Source organism: Phoca vitulina, unplaced genomic scaffold (genome assembly GCF_004348235.1).
Source record: "Phoca vitulina isolate PV1807 unplaced genomic scaffold, GSC_HSeal_1.0 scaffold19, whole genome shotgun sequence".
In the NCBI taxonomy this organism is placed as follows: Eukaryota; Metazoa; Chordata; class Mammalia; order Carnivora; family Phocidae; genus Phoca; species Phoca vitulina.
Window position 1 is genome coordinate 34,222,703 of NW_022589722.1, and position 19,759 is coordinate 34,242,461.

The 19,759-nt window shown below is 43.9% G+C and overlaps 1 protein-coding gene across 4 annotated transcripts in view; it reads right to left on the bottom strand.

Annotated features, from left to right (window-relative positions):
* Window positions 1-19,759, bottom strand: part of TTLL8 (tubulin tyrosine ligase like 8) — a 49,059-nt gene that overhangs the window by 6,599 nt on the left and 22,701 nt on the right. For all 4 annotated transcript variants that reach the window (XM_032416286.1, XM_032416287.1, XM_032416285.1 and 1 more), the window contains 4 exons: window positions 18,222-18,344; window positions 11,234-11,420; window positions 2,667-2,815; window positions 353-596 (listed from right to left, as the gene is read on the bottom strand). In XM_032416286.1, coding sequence (XP_032272177.1) covers window positions 353-596; window positions 2,667-2,815; window positions 11,234-11,420; window positions 18,222-18,344 — 703 coding nt within the window. The remainder of the gene's footprint in view (window positions 1-352; window positions 597-2,666; window positions 2,816-11,233; window positions 11,421-18,221; window positions 18,345-19,759) is intronic.

Below are 19,759 nucleotides of genomic sequence, written 5' to 3' on the forward strand. Positions count from 1 at the left end.
AGACGGGACAGCATGCACACGGGGGGGGCTCTGGACCTGTCGCGGAGATGTGTCATCCCCGGGCTGTGCCTGCACCTTGTGGGCACGTGGCACATGAAGCTCTGAGGATCTTCTGGAGAAGATTCACACATTATGGGGCGCAGAGCATGGGCTTTGAAGAACAGCAGGCCTGGGCCTGCCCCTTGGGGAGGGAGCTCATTTAACCTACCTGAGCCTCCCTCCTCATTTGTGCCCCTGGTGGTGATGGGGGACAGCAGACATGGCCTGGCACCCCACCCCTTTCCCACAGGTGTCGTGGGCACACCCTGTGCCCCCTCACACCCCGCGGCACCAAGCCGGCGCTCCAACCGACCTGTCCAGATTCTCCAGGGAGAAGCGCTGTGTGGAAAACCTCAGGTAGCTCTCCTTGTAGAACCAGATGGTCAGGGGGCTCCAGTCCGTGACCAGGAACCACTGCCTGATGTCGAATTTGGTGTCATAGATGAGCAGTGGGGTCTCGATGTACTTCTGCACCACCCACTTGTTGTCCTTGGCAGAGAGGTCGTCTGCAGCGACCAGCTCCAGGATCTCCTCCACTCGGTTCATGCACACGATGTCTGCAAGTAGTCACCACTGAGCCCCGGGGCACGGCACGCAGGGTCGAGCTCAGCTCTGAGACCCAGCACGGCTCTGACCCGGGCCTGGGAGGCAGCACAGCTGGGTGGCCCAGCAGGGAAGGCTCTGCCCTCAGGATGGAGGCCACAACTGGTGCCAGGCCCCCAGGCTCTCCCACCAGGGGGCAAGCCCCAGGACTCAAGAGAGGACACAGAATGGAGAGGGGCAGGGATGGGGACAGACGTATGTTTAAAGGCAGCCAGCGAGGGGTGGCTGAGCACGAGCCCTGGGTGTGCGGTGGACAGGGGGCAGGGAAGCTCTGTGGGCCTCAGGGAACCAGCAGACAGGGGTGGCAGGTGTCCAGGGGCCTGGGGTCTGGTGAGGCCTCACTCCCAAGGGTGCCTGGACAAATGGTAGGACTGCACACCCATTCTGGTCCTCCTCCACTTTGCAAGAGGGTTTGCAACTTCTCATCCTCAACCCCCCAAAGTTAGGCCATGTGACTAACGGTGACCAGTGACCTCTGAGTAGAGGGGACATGCATCCCTCTCGTCTGTTGGGTCACCACCAGACCCTCCAGCCCTCTCTTTCTCTGACATGACAATCCTGAAGCCTGGAGGGACTGATGTCACAAGATGGTGGGAGGACTTCGGTGAGCAGAACTCCCCCCAGCTACCTTCTCATGCCAACCCATAATGGACGAGCATGAGTAGAGATGAACTGGTCTCACTGACAGACACTGAGGTTTGGGGACTGCTTGTTACCCAGCACAATCTGGCCTATCCGGACTGACACACCGCTGGAGGGGAGCACCATGTGCAGAGGCCCCGAGGCACAAGGTGTAGCAACACATGAGGTGAGCTTTCCCCACAAAAATGTAGGTGTAGTCTCTTCAACTGTAAGCTGAGACCTTGCCATCCGGAAATGAAAGACTAGGGCAAAGCAACAAACCTCTGAAGTTATCCTGGGCTCAGAGCAGCAAGGGGCCCACGCAGTGCCCAGCCAGAAAGCCCTGCATTTGGATTTGAACAGCTGGGTCTGAGGTGTCTGTGGGGCATCCCTGGGGACGCAGGTGTCTGCAGTGGGAGGAAGGTCGGGCCTGATGGACAGGACGAGGGAGCTGCCTGCAGACGGATGCTACCATCAAGAGCAGCAGGCTCAGGATGGAGCCCATGGAGGAGCCCTGGCCCGACCCCGGAGGGCGGGCTCTCAGAGGACAGCTGGGGAAGGCCAGAGGCAGTAACATCTCAAATTAATAAACATTTTTTTAAAATCACGTAAAAATGAACCACTTACGAATTTAAAACACCAACAAGGCTCTTCAAATAACTCAAGGGGAAAATAAAATATCCAAAAAAAAAAAAAATTAAGGTCTATTTAGATACTCAGGAAAGTGAGAACATCATGTAACACAAAGACGGATGTTGCAGTGAGGGCCGTCTCGGGAGGAGATCTCATAGACTTAAGGCTTTTGTTGTTGTACAAGAAAGACTGGAAATAAATAAGCTTAGCCTTAAAGTCAGAGCCAAGGGGGATAATATCCTTCACAGGAAATTGGAAAAATGCAACCTAAGGTTGGTTCTTTGGAAACACAAATAAGATTTTAAAAACCTTGAAATCCCTGTTTTAAAAAGAACACACAGTTTTCACCATTAAGAATAAAGAGGCCGCAGTCCTAGCTACAACACAAGATGAGGTACAAGGCTGAGCCCACCAGACAAAAACCACAGACAAAAGGTGCAGGCCTTAAGGAGGGGCCTCCAGGAGAGCCAGTGCTTACAGGTGAGTAAGGAGCGGGAATTCCGCTGTTGCCTGAGATGGAAGTCCTCGATCCATCTTAGCAGCTAGGGTTGCCAAGACTGGGTGAGGTAATATAAAAAGAAGAGTACAGCCCAGTTTAACTTGGGAACATCCCAGTTCATTAGCAAACCTCGGAAGCGGGCCATGAAGACCAATGTCTTGGAGCCACCTGCCCCGCGGAGAGCCCCGAGTCGTGCACCTGTGGCCGGGCGCGCGCGCTGTGCTCTGGGGGCCGCAGGTGGCCGTCTCTCAGCGCCCAGCCTCCGACTCACCTCGGCCACGGGACTTGGCCGCCGGCTTTATGATCCAGATGTTCCGAAGCCCGTCGATCTCCGTCTGAGGGTTCACAGACGTGATTTTATTCAGCAGAGCCTGGCACTGCGAAAAGTGATTTCTCGAATCGGAGATGAACGCCTCACCCCTACAAAGCGAGATCCAGAGAGCCCGTGAGATGCCGTGAGACCTCTGTGGGATACGCGTTGTAAGTGTGTCCCTCCACTCTGTGGCTTGTCTTTGCATTCTCTGTGCAGTGTTTCTTCATAAACAGAGTTTTTCATGTCAATAAAGTACAATTTATCGACTTGCTCTATTATGGTCAGTGCTTAGTGAACTATTTAAAAAATCTTTGCCTTCCTTGTGGTCACGAAGATATACTCCAATGTTTGCCTTTTCTGTAACTTTCACATATCACATGATACACCTCAAATTAATCTTTATGTATTTAGGAGACAGGATTTAAGATAGACCTTTTTTGTTCACAAGGATGCTCACTGCTCAAGCACCATTTAGTGCAAGGACTAACCCTTCGTAAGGGTTGGTCCTAAGTGACCATGTGCATGAGGATCTGCATCTAGATGCTGTTCCATGGCACTGGTCTGGTAATGCCCAGTAACCCAATGCCACCCTGTCTGGATTAGGTACATTTGTAGTAAGTCTTGAAATATGGGTAGAAATTCTCTAATTTTGTTTTTCTTGATCAAGGTTGTCTTGGCTTTTCTGAAATCATTTGTATTTCCAAATAAATTTCAGAATCAGTTTGTCAATTCCTCCCACTCAAGCCCCCAAGAAAAATTCCTGCATAGATTTTGATTGGGATTACATTGAATCTATAGATTAGTTTGGGAAGAAAAAAAAATATACCACTGAGTTTTCTAATTTATGAACATGGTTTTATTATACGCACATATACTTATTAGGTCACTATTTCTATTTTATTTTATAATGTTCTGTTTAGGGTCTTCAGTTTATACTGTTATTTTTCTCTGGATATTTGTTGTTATTTGATATTATTATAGATTGCATTTTTAGAATTCCATTCTATGATTTTTGTTAGTGTATAGGAACACAGGGAGTTCTGCATACTGACCTGGGGCCTACTGACCTCACTAACCTCACGTAACTTTCTGTATGAGTTTTTAAATTTTCTATGTGCATAATCAGGTTTTCAGTAAATAGTTTTGCTTCTTTCTGATCTTATGCCTTTTATTTCTTTTTTTCTGTACTATTAAACTAAACAGACCATTCAGTCCATACTGAATAGCGGTCATGATAGCAGGCATTTTTGTCTCCTTCTGATTTCAAGGAGAACAATTTCAATACATACCATTAAGAAGTATGTTAGCTTTAGAATTTTTGTACATAAGCTTCTCCAATTAAGGAAGTTTCTTTTTCTAGTTCATTAAAAAAAAAAAAAAAAAAAAAGGAACACGCACAGTATGGAACTTCATCAATGTTTTACATCTATTGAAATGATCATATAGTTTTCTTCTTTATTCTGTAAATGGGGTAAAATCTACCAATTGACATTCTTTCAATTTTTTTATTGTGGCAAAGTACATATAACATAAAATTTGCCACCTTAACCATTTTAAGTGTACGGTTCAGTACTATTAAGAATATTTATATTGTGCAACTATCACCCCCATCTGCCCCCAGGACTTTTTCATCTTCCCAAACTGAAATTCTGTCCCCATTAAACACTCACTCCCCATCCCCTCCCCCAGACCTGGCAACCATCATCTACCTTTTGTCTCTGTGATTTTGACCACTCTAAGTACCTCATGTAAGTGAAATCACACAATATTTGTATTTTTCATTTATAATGTCCTCAAGGTTCATCCATTGATGAACTTCCTTTTTAAGGATGACTAATATCCCACTGATCAACTTTTGAATGTTAAAGCAAATTTGAGTTCCTGTAACTTAAATTGGACATGAAGAAATAAAATTGTTTTTATTCATAGATGACATGTCCTATATGTAGAAAACCCTAAGGAACACACACACACACAGTACAAAGTACTAGAACTAATAAATGGGTTCAGCAAAGTCACAGTTACAAGATCAATATAAAAAAATGAATTACAGGGGCGCCTGGGTGGCACAGTCAGTTGGAACATCTGACTCTTGGTTTCAGAGTTGTGAGATCAAGCCCCGTGTTGGTTCTGCACTCAGTGTGGAGTCTGCTTGGGTTTCTCTCTCTCTCTGCCCCTCCCTGCTGCTCTCTCTCTAACATAAATAAATAAAATCTTTTAAAAATCAATTATTTTTATATTCTGCCAACAAAAAATCCTAAAATAAAATTAAGAAAACAATTCCATTTATAATAGTATCAAAAAGAATAAAACACATAGGAATATATTTAACAAAAGAAATGCAAGATTTGAACACTGAAAATTACAAAACATCATTGACATACATGTTAAAAGATCTAATCAAGTGGAGAAACAAGTTTGTGGACATTAACACATTCTTTTTTTAAAAATTTTTTTAGTAGGCTCCCCAGGTAGAGCCCAAAGCTGGGCTTGAACTCTTGATCCTGAGATCAAGACTTGAGCTGAAATCAAGACTCTGATGCTCAACAGACTGAGACACCCAGGCACCCTCACAAAATTAACACATTCTTAAATAGTCAATGGATCAAAGAAGAAATCACAAGGGAAATTAGAAAATACTTAGAGACAAATGAAAATGAAAACACGACATACTAAAACATATGGGATTGCTAGTTTTGCTAAAGGGGAAACTTATAGCTATAAAGGCTTACATTAAAAAACAAGAAAAATCTCATGGGGCACCTGGGTGGTTCAGTCGTTAAGCGTCTGCCTTCGGCTCAGGTCATGATCCCAGGGTCCTGGGATCGAGCCCTGCATCAGGCTCCCTGCTCAGCGGGGAGCCTGCTTCTACCCTCTCCCTCTGCCTGCCTCTCTGCCTACTTGTTCTCTCTCTCTCTCTGTCAAATAAATAAATAAAATCTTTAAAAAAATAAAATTAAATTAAAAAATAAAAAACAAGAAAAATCTCAAATCAACAACCTAACTTTGCAACTTAAGAAACTAGAAAAAGGGGCGCCTGGGTGGCTCAGTTGGTTAAGCGACTGCCTTCGGCTCAGGTCATGATCCTGGAGTCCCGGGATCGAGTCCCACATCGGGCTCCCTGCTCGGCGGGGAGTCTGCTTCTCCCTCTGATCCTCCCCCTCTCATGCTTTCTGTCTCCCATTCTCTCTCAGATAAATAAATAAAAAAAAAATCTTTAAAAAAAAAAAAAAAAAGAAACTAGAAAAAGAATAAACTAGACCCAAAGCTAGTAGAACAAAGTAATCAATAAAGATTAGAGCAGAATTACTCAAAATAGAGAAAATTAATTAAACTAAAAGTTGGTTCTTTGAAAAGATCAACAAAATTGACAAACCTTTAGCTCAATGGACTTAGAAAAGAGAGAATACTCAAGTTATCAAAATAAAAAATAATATTGGTGACATTATTACTAATTTTACAAAAATAAAAAAGATTATAAGAGAGAACTATGAACAGATGTACACCAATGAATTGGATAACCTAGATGAAATGGACAAATTCCCAAGAAACACAAAACCTACCAAGACTAAATTGTGAAGAAACAGAAAATATAAATGAATTTATAACTACTGAAGGGTTTGAATCAGTAATTAAAGTAATCAAAAATCTCCCAAAAAAGAAAAGTCCAGGACCTGACAGCTCCATGGTGAATTCTATTAAACAATTTGAGAAGAACCATATGAGTCCTTCTCAAACTTCCAAAAAATGGAAGATGAGGAAACACTTCCTAACTCATTCTATGAGGCCAGGATTACCCTGATACCAAAGCCAGATAAAGACACTGCAAGAAAAGAAACCTACACACCAATGTCCCTTATGAACATTGATGCAAAAATCCTCAACAAATGCTAGCAAACCAGACTCAGCAGCATGTTAAGGGATTGCACTCCATGACCAGGTGGGATTCATTCCAGGAATGCAGGGATGGTTCGACATCTGTAAATCAATTAATGTAATATATCACATTACCAGATGAAGGGGAAAAAACCCACATGACCATCTCAATTGATGCAGAAAAGACATTTGACAAAATTTAACACCCTTTCCTGATAGAAACACTCAACAAACTAGGAATAAAAGGAAACTACGTCAACATAATAAAGGCCATATATGAAAACCTACAGCAAATGCCATCCTCAATGGTAAAAGACTGGAAGTTTTTCCTTTAAGATTAAGAATAAGACAAGAGATGCCAGGGTGGCTCAATCAGTAAAGCATCCAATTCTTGATCTCAGCTCAGGTCTTGATCTCAGGGCTGTGAATTCAAGTCCTGTGCTGGGCTCCACATAGGATGTAGAGCCTACTTAAGGAAAAAAAAAAAGAATAAGACAAGAATGCGTACTTTCAACGTTCAACAGAGTAATGGAAATGCTAGCGAGAGCAATCAGACAAGGAAAGGAAATAAATGGCAAACTAGAAAAGGAGAAGTAAAACTATCTGTTTGCAGATGATATGATTGTATATGCAGAAAATCCTAAAGATTCCACCAAAAAACCGTGTTACATCTAATAAGTGAAATACAAAGTAGCAAGATACAAAGTCAACAAACAAAAATCAGTTGCATATCTATACACTAGCAAGGAACAATCTGAAAAGGAAATTATGAAAGCAATTCCACTTGCAATCACATCAAAAATAATAAAATACTTAGGAATTAACCAAGGAGGTGAAGGGTACAACAAAAACTACAAAAAAAATTGCTGAAAGAAATTTAAAAAGACATAAATAAGTGGAAACACATCCATGTTTATGGATTAAAAGATTTAATATTGATTAAGATCTTAATAGTACTCAAAATACCTACAAATTCAATACAATCCCTATTCAAAATCCCAATGATGTTTTTCACAGAAATAGAAAAACCCATTCTTAAATTCAAATAGACTCTCAAGGGACCCCAAATAGCCAAAACAATCTTGAAAAAGAAGAACAAAGTTAGACGACACACACTTCTTGATTTCAAAACTTACTACAAAGCTACAGTAATCAAAACAGTGTTACTGACATGAAGACAGACACAAGAGCAATGAAATAGAATAGAGATCCCAGAAATAAACCCTCACATATATAGTCAAATGATTTCTGACAAGGGTGCCAATACTATTCAATGGGGGAAGGGACAGTCTCTTTAACAAATGGTAGTGGGCAAACTGGATATCCATAACCAAAAGAATGAATTTGGGTTCTCACCTAAAACCATGTGCAAAAATTAACTCAAAATGGATCAAAGACCTAAATGTAAGACCAAAAACTGTGAAAATCTTGAAGAAAACATAGGGCAAAATCTTCAAGACATTGAATTTCTCAATGATTTCTTGGATATGAGACCAAAGCACAGGCAACAAGAGAAACAAATGGACAAATTGGACTTCATGAAAAGTTTTTAAATATGTGCATCAAAAGATATAATCAACAGAGTAAAACGGCAACCAATAAAATGAGAGAAACTGTTTGGAATTTATGTATCTGATAGGGGGCTAACATCCAGAATATACAGGGAGCTCCCAAAACTCAACAATAACAAATGAACTTGATTCAAAAATGGGCAAAAGATGTGAACAGACACTTCTCCAAAGACGACATACAGATGTCCAATAAGCACATGAAAAGATGCTCAATACCACTAATCATTAGGAAAGTGAAAATCAAAACTATAGTGAAATACTACCTCACATCCATTAAAATAGATATTATTTTTTAAAAGCACAGAAAATAACAAACGTTGGTGAGGATGTAGAGACACCGCACCCTTGTGCACTATTGGTGGGGACGTAAGTGGTGCAGGTGCGGCTGCTGTGGAAACTAGTACGGAAGTCCCTCAAAAAATTAAAAATAGCATTACCATATAACCCAGAAATCCCGTTCCTGGGTACACACCCGGAAGAATTGAGAGCAGAATCTCAAAGAGATATTAGCACACCCATGCTTACAGCAGCATTATTCACAACAGCTAAAATGTGGAAGCAACCCAAATGTCCACTGACAGATGAATGAATAAGCAAAATGTACTATATACATACAACAAAATATTATTTATCCTTTAAAAGGAAGGAAACTCTGATATCTGCTACAACATGGATAAAACTTGAGGACATTATAAATGAAATAAGCCAGTCACAAAAAGACAAATGTTGTATGATTCCACTTCTATGAGGCACCTGGAGGAGTCAAATTCATGGAGACAGAGAGTAGATGGTGGGGGCCAAGAGCTGGAGGGAATATGTGGAGTTGGTGTTTAATGCGGGCAGAGTTTCAGTTTTATAGGATGAAAAGAGCTATGAAGATTGATGGTGGTGATGGTTGCACAACATTACTGAGGTACTTAGGTGAATATTTTTAAATGGTTCAGACAAGAAATTTTGTTATGTTTATTTTACGACAATTAAAAATGGAAAACAAGGGGTGCCTGGTGGCTCAGTTGGCTAAGCGTCTGATTCTTGATTTTGGCTCAAGCTGTGATCTCAGGGTTGTGGGATCGAGCCCTGTGTTGGGCTCTGGGCTCAGTGCCAATTCTGCTTGGGATTCTTTCTCTCTCTTGCCCTCTGACCCTCCCTCTACTTGCACGTTTTCTAAATAAATAAATAAATAAAATCTTTTTAAAAATAGAAAATATATAGAGAGAGGTGAAATAAATGACAAGAGCATAAGGAATGAGAAGAGAGCGAATGAAATCCCACTGCTGTGATGCTGTTTGGGAACTAGTGGAGGTCTGACTGAAGATAAGCAATAATAAATCAAGAATGTATACTGTAATCTCTAAGGTAAACCCTGAAACATAAAAACAAAATTGTGTAACCAGAAACCAAATACAGGAGATAAAATAAAATTATTAATAATAATTAGGATGCTTCCTTACTTAGGTCATAACGAGTAGGTAGCGGCTAGCCATTATGCCTGTTATGACAAGTAGGAAAAAAAACCAGATAAATTGCAAAATGCATGTTTCTCAAAACATCAGAGGGTTGTGGATGTAAAGAGGAATAGGTGAACTACATCTAGGCACAGAAAAGCCTTTCTTGGGTGAACCGAGTTTGTTGGCCATTTTATTCCCCAAGAATATTTGCCAAATCTGGGTGAAGGTTGAGATTTAGGCTTGGCATAAGCTGAAGGATTTTCTTAAGGAATGAGAAGCCACATGGCCATGTCAACTGGCATGAAAGACCTAAGTCTAGTGATGCTCAAAACACATGGCCAGTTTTTCCCAGGGCACGAAGATGGTGTGTCTGGGCTGTAACGACAGTGAGACCTCCCATTCCTGTGGCACTTGGGGAGAAGACTCTCCTGGGGGACAGGGTCTTCAACAAAATCTTTCAGTTTCACTCCTGAGACACTTGACACCAGAATGCACTGAACCTGCCCAGAGCTGCAATCTGGCCCCGCTCCCTGCTAATTGGTTGAGGACATCAGCTGCACACTATATCTACAACAGAGGGAAGTGTGAGTCCCCTCTTAGGAAACAGCATAAACTTCTGTCTGTACTTCCTTTACGGACAAGGGGCAGCACACAAAAAGAGACCAAGAAGAGGCTAAAAAATCTGACGGAGAGTAAAGGGCAAAGACAAACGACACAAGAAGGACATCCCAATGCTGGAGTTAGAATTGGGCAGATTTACAATCAGCCTGGAGACAGCAGAAGACAAGGCTGGTAAACCTTAAGATGGGTTGATAGAAAATACACAAACTCAGACTCAGAGAGGAAAAAGGAATGAGGAAAACAGGACAGAGCAAAGAGACGTGTGAAACATAGTCACATGGTCAGCTATGCATATCACTGGAGTCCAAGAAGGAGAGGAGCAGAATGAAGCAGAAGCAATATTTGAAGATAATGGCTGAGAACTTTTCAAAATTGATTAAAGATTCCAACCCACGTATTAAAAAATCTCCAAAATCTCTAGGTAGGGGACATAACAAAGAAAACCACATCTAGGCACAATAAAGTCAGACTTCTGAAAAAGGAAAAAAGGGGGTGCTGGGTCTCTAGCCTGTGAAGGATCCAGCCCTCAGGAGAAAGGGGGAAAGCCAGGCTCAGCCTTTGGATTCCCAGGCAGCAAGGGGCACTGAAGGTCCTGGAGAATCAGGAGGGCTGGGCCAGGCAAGGCCTCTGCTGGTCCTGACTATCCAGAGCCCACCTGTGGCGTTCAAATGGGGTAAAAGACATGAACAGTGTGGAAAGTGCTTAAGGCGATGGTACCCAAAGGTGCCCCCAAGGAGGTGTCATCCTTTTATAAGCCAACAGGGACTTGGTGAGATAGGCAACAGTGAGTGAATCTGGGTACCCCAACACCCAGACAAGTACCCCAACATCCAGACAGATGCCCCAATCCCCAGGCAGGTGCTTCAGATGTCCCAGAGGCGGGACTTCCTTAGACAACTCCTGATGCCCGCCCCCACATCCCCGCTTTAGGTGAGCCATCGGGGTGCGTGCTGACTCTTGCCACCGAGCACCGGGCACGGCTGGAGGGCTCCGCACGGGCGCGTCTTACTGAATGAGGGAGTAGTACTGCTCTGTCAGGTCCTTCCACTCGTCCTCCGTGAGGTCCTTGGTGGCGTCCTCAGAGACATCGATGTCCTCGTGCTCCAGCTGCCCCAGGTAGGCCTGGCACACCTTGCACGCAGTGTCCACGAGCTGTCCCGAGAGGCCCGTGAGCTTGGATTTGGCATTCTTGGAAGCTGAAACCCAAGCACAGGATGCAGAGTGGGGACCACCTGGGGCACTGCACAAAAACCACCCCAGCCCTCCGAGCATTCTCTGGGCAGCCAACCTGGGCCCCAAGCACGCCTCCCCCCGCCGCACACACCCTCCAACCAGACTCAGCCCCGCGGGCGACCAGGCAGCACCACTTCCAAACTTGGTACAAAACCTGTACTTTTCTGAGCACACACTGGGTACTCAGTAAGTACTTGGGGGGCAATCCTGCCTGATGCCCACAAGCCCGTGTGCGCTTGGCGGCTGCCTGCATCCGACCTCTTACGCAGCATCTCATGCTCCTGGGACCCGTGGGTCTCAGGAAGCACTGAGCGCAGGGAGTCCTCCTGTCCAGGTAAGAGCAAACCTCCAGGAACCCAGCTCCCACACAAGGCAGCCCAGCCCCCTGGTCCCCGAAGGAGAAGGAGCTGACAATCAGTAACTGGATGGGTGGTTACGGGGTAGGAGCCCGGAGGGACGAGGAGGCTTGGAAGGTGTACAAAACCAGCTCCACAAACTTGGGGTGGCAGGGGCTGAGGCATCGCAGACCCAGGACCCCAGCGGTTCTGGACCCAGGAGAAAGTGCTGCAGTTCACCTAGTTGCCGTAGAGATTATAATATGTGTTTTTAAACTGTATGGAGGTGAATTTTTTCACAGAACATAAAAATAGCCATTTTAAAGTGAAAATTTGCACTTCTGTTTTCTGGTCAGGCATAGAAGGATCCTGGAAGTTGCCAATCCATCCTAACAAGTAAAAAGTAAAACTGAAAAATCAACAACTCTTCTTTGCTCCATCAGAGAACTGAGGTCACAAGACAAACTGCTGCCCCCCAATCTCAGAGACAGTCAGGCTGATACAGAGAATCACAACTCACTGGATCAAAAACCCTAAGCAGAAACCTCCCCAGACACCAACACCAGGAGAGAAAAACCCGAGCTCTAACTGATGAACTGCTGAAGGCTCAGTGTGGACAAATCTGAGTCAAAAACCCCAGGAGGGTCAGTTTTTTGGGGGGAGGCATGCTTTTGTCATTCTTACCTCCAGGAACTTGACCTGGTTCTCACCATGAATATGGGAGAAAATGCCCCCCTGCTTCTGCCAAGAAAGGAAAGTGACCGTCCCGAAAGTTGCCAGACCATTCTGTTCTTAACAAGGCCTGTCCTCAGGAGCAAGTGTTACCCAGAGCCTGACCTGCTCCAGCCCCTCCAGCCGTCCTGTCCCACCAAAGGGGGTAAAGACGGAGAAGTACTAGTGAAGTTCCCCGTCCAGGGACACACGCTCACAAAAGACTGAGCCCTCATCACAGGACTACAGAACACGGCATCAGATCAAAAAAAAAAGGAGGGGGGATTTTTTTGCCAGTAGACCTGCTAAGAAATGTTAAGTTTTCCAGAGAGAAGGAAAATAATATAGGCCAGAGCCACATAAAGAAAGGAAGAGCATTAGAGAAGGAATGAATGAAGGCAAAATAAAAACTTTTCTTATTTATTTTTCTTATTCTTATTTTTCATAAAAATATTTTTGTTATTCTCAGTTGATCTGACAGAACAATAATAATTACTATAAAAATAATGACAGCAGCCATGTATTCAATGCTTATAGCTTATGGAGAAGTGAAATGAACGGCCGCAATGACACGAGGCCCAGGAAGGAGGAACTAGGAACATTTTGTTATAAAATTCTTGTGCTATGGTGAGGTGGTACAGTGTTACTTGAAAAACTGAGTTGGATTTGTTGTAAATGTCTATTGCAAACTCTAGGGTAACCATGAAAAATACATGAAAGGAAGTACAACGGCTATGCTAAGAAAGGAGAGAAAATGGGGGAGCCTGGGTGGCTCAGGTGGATACGCATCCAACTCGTGATTTTGGCTCAGGTCATGGTCTCAGAGCTCCGTGATGGGCTCCGCCCTGTGGAGTCTACTTGGGATTCTCTCTCTCCCTCTCCCTCTGCTCCTCCCCCACACTCACACATGCTCTCTCTCTTTAAAAAAAAAAAAGGAGGGGCACCTGGGTGGCTCAGTCATTAAGCATCTGCCTTCGGCTCAGGTCATGATCCCAGGGTCCTGGGATGGAGCCCTGCATCGGGCTCCCTGCCTCACAGGAAGCCTGCTTCTCCCTCTCCCACTCCCCCTGCTTTTGTTCCCTCTCTTGCTGTTTCTCTCTCTGTCAAATAAATAAATAAAATCTTTAAAAAAATTAAAAAATTTTTAAAAAGGAGAGAAAATGAAATCATATGAAATGCTCAATTAAACCATAAAAGGCAGAAAAAGAGTGGAAGGAAAAACACGAAGAAAGAACAAGGACAACAAATAGAAAACAATAACAAATGTGTAGATGTTTATCCAACTATATCAATAATCACTTAAAACGTCAATGGCCTGAAAACACCAACCAAAAGAAATTGTACAGTGGATAAAAAATCAGACCCAATTGTATATTTTCAACAAGAAACCCACATTAAATATGAAGACATATATAGATTGTGAGTACAGGGATGGAGAAAGTATGCCACATGAGACTAATCAAAAGAAAGCAGGAGTACGTGCATTGATTTCAGACAGAGCAGACTTCAGATCAAGGAAACTACCAGGAATAAAGAGAACATTACATAATGATAAAAGGATCAATACTATAATAAGACATAACAATCTTTAATGTATAGGCACCTAACAATAGAGCATCAAAATATGTGAAGCAAAAACTGATAGAATTGCACGAACAAATTCACTATCACAGTTAGAGACTTTAATACCCTCCGTCAGTACTGGATGGATCCAGCAGGCAGAAAATCAGGACACAGTAGAACTCAACAATACCATCAATCAACTGGATGTAATTGACGTCTGCAGGCTACTTCATCCAACAATTGCAGAACACACATTCTTCTCAAGTTCACATGGAACATTCACCAAGTTAGACCACATTCTGTGTCGTAAAATACCCGTTAGCGAATTTAAAAGAATAGGAATCATACAACATGTGTTCTTAGACCAAAATGAAATTAAACTAGAAACCAATAAAAGAAAATCTCCCAAATACTTGGAGATTAAATAACATACATCTAAGTAACACATGGGTCAAATAAAAAAAATCCCAAGAAAAAATTTTTAATATTTTGAACCAAATGAAAATGAAAAGATTTTGACGGTGCAATGAAAGCAGTGTAGAGGGAAATTTACAGCTTTCAGTGAATGCATACATTAGAAAAGAAGAAAGATCTAAGATCAATTATCTAAGCTTCCTCCTCAGGAAACCAAAAAAGGAAGAAAGAAATCCAAAATAAGCAGAGGAAAATAAACAATAATTAGAGCAGAAATCAATAAATTGAAAACAAGAAATAATAGAGAAAATAAGCTGGTTCTTTGAAAAGATCAATGAAATTAATAAACCTTTAGCCAGGCTAACTAAAAAAAAAAAGTTTAGAGGATGTAAATTGCTAATATCATAAAAGAAAGAAGAGACATCATTATAGATCTCATGGACATAAAAAGATAATAAAGGAATACTATGAACTCTATGCACACAAATTTGATAATCTACGTGAAACAGACCAATTTATTGAAAGACACAACCTGCCAAAACTCATACAAAAAGAAATGGACAATCTGAATAGGCCTGTATCTATTAACAAAATTGAATCAATAATTAATAACCTTCTAAAACAGAAAGCATCAGATTCAAATGGGTTCACTGGTGAATTCTGCCAAACATTTAAGGAAGAAATTATACCAATTCTATACAATCTCAGTGGATAGAAACAAAGGGAATACTTTCTACCTCATTATTTGAGGCCAGCATTTCCCTAATACCAAAACCAGAGAAAGACATGAGAAAAGAAAACTAAGGCAAAAGAAAAGAAAACTAAAAGAAAATCATTCATGAACATAGATGCAAAAATCCTCACCAAAATATTAGCAAGACAAATCCAATAATGTATAAAAAGAATCATATACCAAATCAAATGGGATATATGTCAGATATCAAAACTGGTTTGACATTTGAAAATCAATTAATCAAATCAATCTATTATACATCATAGGCTAAAGAAGAAAAATTACAGGATCATATCAATAGATGCAGAAAAAGCATTTGACAAAATTAAACTCTCATTCATGATAAAAGCTCTCGGCAAGCTAGGAATAGAGAGGAACTCCTTCAACTTGATAAAGAATATATACGGGTACCTGGGTGACTCAGTCAGTTGAGCATCTAACTCTTGGTTTTGGCTCAGGTCATGATCTCAAGAAAATTTTTTAATTTTTTAAAAATTAAAGCCCCCCAAAATTAAAGCCCTCAGGCTCCACACTCAGTGTGGATTCTGCTAGAGATTATCTCCCTTTCTCTCTCCCTTTGCTCTTCCCCCTTCTCTCTAAAATAAATAAGTAAAATCTTCTTTTTAAAAAAAGGAGAATATATACAAAAAACCCCTATACCTAACATTATATTTTATGATGAGAAACTAGAACCTTACACTCTAAAATCAAGAGCAGGGCAGGACCTCCTCGCTCTCACCAGTTTTTTTCAACATTGTACTGGAAATCCTAGCCAATGTAATAAGACAAGAAAATAAAATAAAAGGCATACAGATTGGGAAGGAAGAAATAAAACTGGCTTTATTCACAGATGACATGATTATCTATGTAGAAAATCTGAAAGAATTGACAAAAAATACTCGTGGAACTAATAAATGATTATAGTCGATCACTTTCCTACACACCAGAAATGAATCATTGGAATTTGAAATTTAAAACACAATACCATTTACATTAGCAGCCCCCAAATTAAATAAATATATAAATAAATAAATCTAACAAAACCTATTTGAAGAAAACTACAAAAATCTGATAACTGAGATCAAAGGAGAACTAAATTAATGGTGAGATAGTCTATGGTCATGAATAGGATTCATTGTCAAGATGTCAGTTCTTCCCTACTCAATCTATAAATTCAATGCAATCCCAATCAAAATCCCAGCAAGGAATTTTATGGATATTGACAAACTGATTCTAAAGTTTATATGGAGAGTCAAAAGATCCAGAATAGCCAACCCAATATTGAAGGAGAAGAACAAATTGGAGAATTGACACTATTCAACTTCAAGTCTTACCACAAATCTATGGTAATCAAGACAGTGTGGTATTCATAAAATAATAGACAAATAGGTCACTGGAACAGAATAAAGAGCCCAGAAATAAACCCACAAAAATATGATCAACTGATCCTTGACAAAGGAGCAAAGACAATATAATGGGATAAAGTGGTTCTTTTCAACAAATGGTGCTGGAACAGGTGCAAAAAAAAAAAGAATCTAGACACAGATTTTACACCCTTCCTAGAAATTAACTCAAAATGGATCATATACCCAAGTGTGAAACACAAAACTATAAAACTCCTAGAAGATAGCACAGGAGACCACCAAGATGAACCTGGGTATGGTGATAACTTTTTAGATACAACCCCAAAGTCACGGTCCATGAAAGAAATACTTGGTAAGCTGGACTTCATTAAAGTTAAAAACTTCTGCTCCATGAAAGACAGTCAAGAAGATGAGAAGACAAGCCACAGACTTAGAGAAAATATTTGCAACAGACACATCTGTTATCCAAAACACACACACACACACACACACACACACAAACCCTCTTAAACCTCAACAATAAAAAAATTTAAAACAGCAGGGAAGCTGAACAGATTTCTCACCAAAGAATATATTTACAGATGGCAAAGAAGTATATTAAGAGATGCTCAACATCATATGTCACCAGGGAACTGCCAATGAAAACAATAAGGTACCACTGCACATCTATCAGAACAGCCAAAATCCAGAGCACCACCACCACCAAACACAGGGAGGATGAGGAGCAGCGCTCGCCAACGGTGGGAAGGCAGAATGACCCAGCCACTGTGGAAGGCAGCTTGGCTGTTTCTTACCAAAACAAACATACTCTTACCACAGTATCCAGCAATCATGCTCTTTGGTGTTTACCCAAATGAGCTGAAAACTTACACCTATACAAACACCTGGATACAGATTTTTGTAGCAGCTTTCCTCATAATTGCCTAACCAAAATGTCCTTCAGTAGGTGAATGAATAAACAAGCCAGACAATGGACCATCCAGACAATGAGCTACCAAGCTGTGCAGTTTGGAGGAAACTTGAATGCATATCCCTGAGTGAAGGAAGCCAATCAGCAAAGGCTACGTTTGCACGATTCCAACCGGAGGACATTCTGGAAAAGGCAGAACTACGGAGACAGGAAAAGGACCAGGGGGGCCAGGAGCTGGGGAGGAGAGAGGGACAGGGGAGCACGAGGACATTGAGGGCAGTGAAGTGACTCTGTGGACGCCATAATGGTGGATCCGTCCCTTACACGTTTCTCCAAACCCACACAACGCCCCGCACAAGAGTGAACCTCAAGGCCGACTGTGGTCTGCGTGACAGTGACGCGTCAACGTAGGTTCATGGATCGTAACAAACGCACCACTGGTAGGGGTGGTAATAGTAGAGGAGGCTGGGGGGGGGGGGCAGGGCGTGTATGGGAAATCCCTGTACCTCCTGCTCAACTGGGCTGTGAACCTAAAAATGCTCCGAGAAAGTGAACAACAAAACACTTATTTGGGTTTTGTAGGCCTAACGCCACGTGGCCCTACACCACGCAGGAAAGCCATTCCCTGTCACCCTCTTCTGCAGGGTGGGGGACAACACCACCCTGGACACGTGGCCCCACTGCCCCTCCTGGCACAGCCCTCCGCGCACGGTGCAGCCTTGGGCCCCACACACCTTTCTTGCTGCCGGAGCCCGGCTTGCAGGCCTCCCCCTCGATGCTCGGCTTGCCTCCGCTGTAGCTCTGCTGGCTCACCACCCACTTGAGGATGCTGGAGGCCACTGTGCGCCGGAAGTCGTCTGAAAGGACAGCAAGGCCTCGCCCCTCTGCCGGCGCTGGGGACCAGGGACCTCGGCCAGCACCAGCTGTCCTCAGCCCCAGTGCCCCACAGCCTGCAGCGGCCTCCCTTCTTGCCCTTGCCGCCTCGAGGGGCCGTTCACTCTGCCCTCAGCCCGCGCCTCCAACCTGGTCCTTCTCCCTCCCGCTCCTCTGCAGATGGGAGTCTAATATACCTCCACAGCACACGCCTCCCAGCCTCCCTCCTGCTCTACCCACCCCCACCCAGGGCCAAGCCCATGGAAGCCACGTGCTTGTCCTTGTCCCGGCTCCCTGTGCCCTCAGCCCTGCACCAGAGGACAGAAGCCCCTTGCAGACACACGAGGACCCTCCCCATCCCAGGAGGCTCTCTGGACCTCCTTGGACATGCTGGCTTCCACGGCTCCCGGTGTGGATGGCCAGAGGGGCCCTGCCACACCCACCTGGCACGGAAGGCAGCTCTGGGTCCCACAGACCCAGGCTTGGGGCTGGCCTGGCTCTGAGTGCTCTTGGGCCAGGAAAGGCGGCCCATATCCCCATCAGCGAGCCCACGCTCTGAGGCCTGTCTTAGCCAATTCCACTCCCACGCGTGCCCTCTGGGAGGTCTGCAGGAAATTCTGGTACCTTCTCACCAAAACCAAACCAAAACCTGCTCCTTGCTCATCTCAGCAGAGGAGGCCCCACCTGCCAGCCAAGCAGTTGCTGCCTCCTTGGAAACATCTGGAACGTGCGCTCCCTTCCCCAGCTCCTCCAGGGCCCAGAGCTTCTCACCTGAGTCTCCTTCCACCAGAACAAATGCCCCTGAGCTTGCCCGCCAACTCCTAGACCCTGTGCCCTGCGGGCACGTGGGCACATGGCCTCCTCCAGCCTGGTCCCCTCAGACCTCCCTCCCTCCGGGTCGCACCAGCACCCCCTCTCTGAGATGCCCCTGCCCACCACCCTCCCCTCCACTGCACTTCTCACCTCCAGCCCCTGTGGACCCTGCCTTGTCCTGCCTGTGTCTGTTTGCTCCTAGGAGCCCCGGGGTGGGGTCAGGACATACGGGACAGGTGCTGGTAGATGCCACATCTCCACGGCCCCCAGATCAGGCGCTCAGAAAACACAGTCACCCCAAATGTACACTGCCCACCTGCTCTGACCTTCACTTTCTGTCTCTCTCTCTCGGCAGGTCAAACCAGGAATCCTCCCTCGGTCCTCAGGCCAGAGCCCGTGGCCCACAGGTGCTCAGACCTGGGTCCCAGGACCATCCCCATGCTGACCTCCCCCAGAAACCCAATCAGCACCAAGCTGCTGACACGCAGCTCCACAGCCTCCACGGCCTCCACCAGCCTCCACCAGCCTCACCAGCCTCCACGGCCTCCACCAGCCTCCACCAGCCTCCACAGCCTCCACCAGCCTC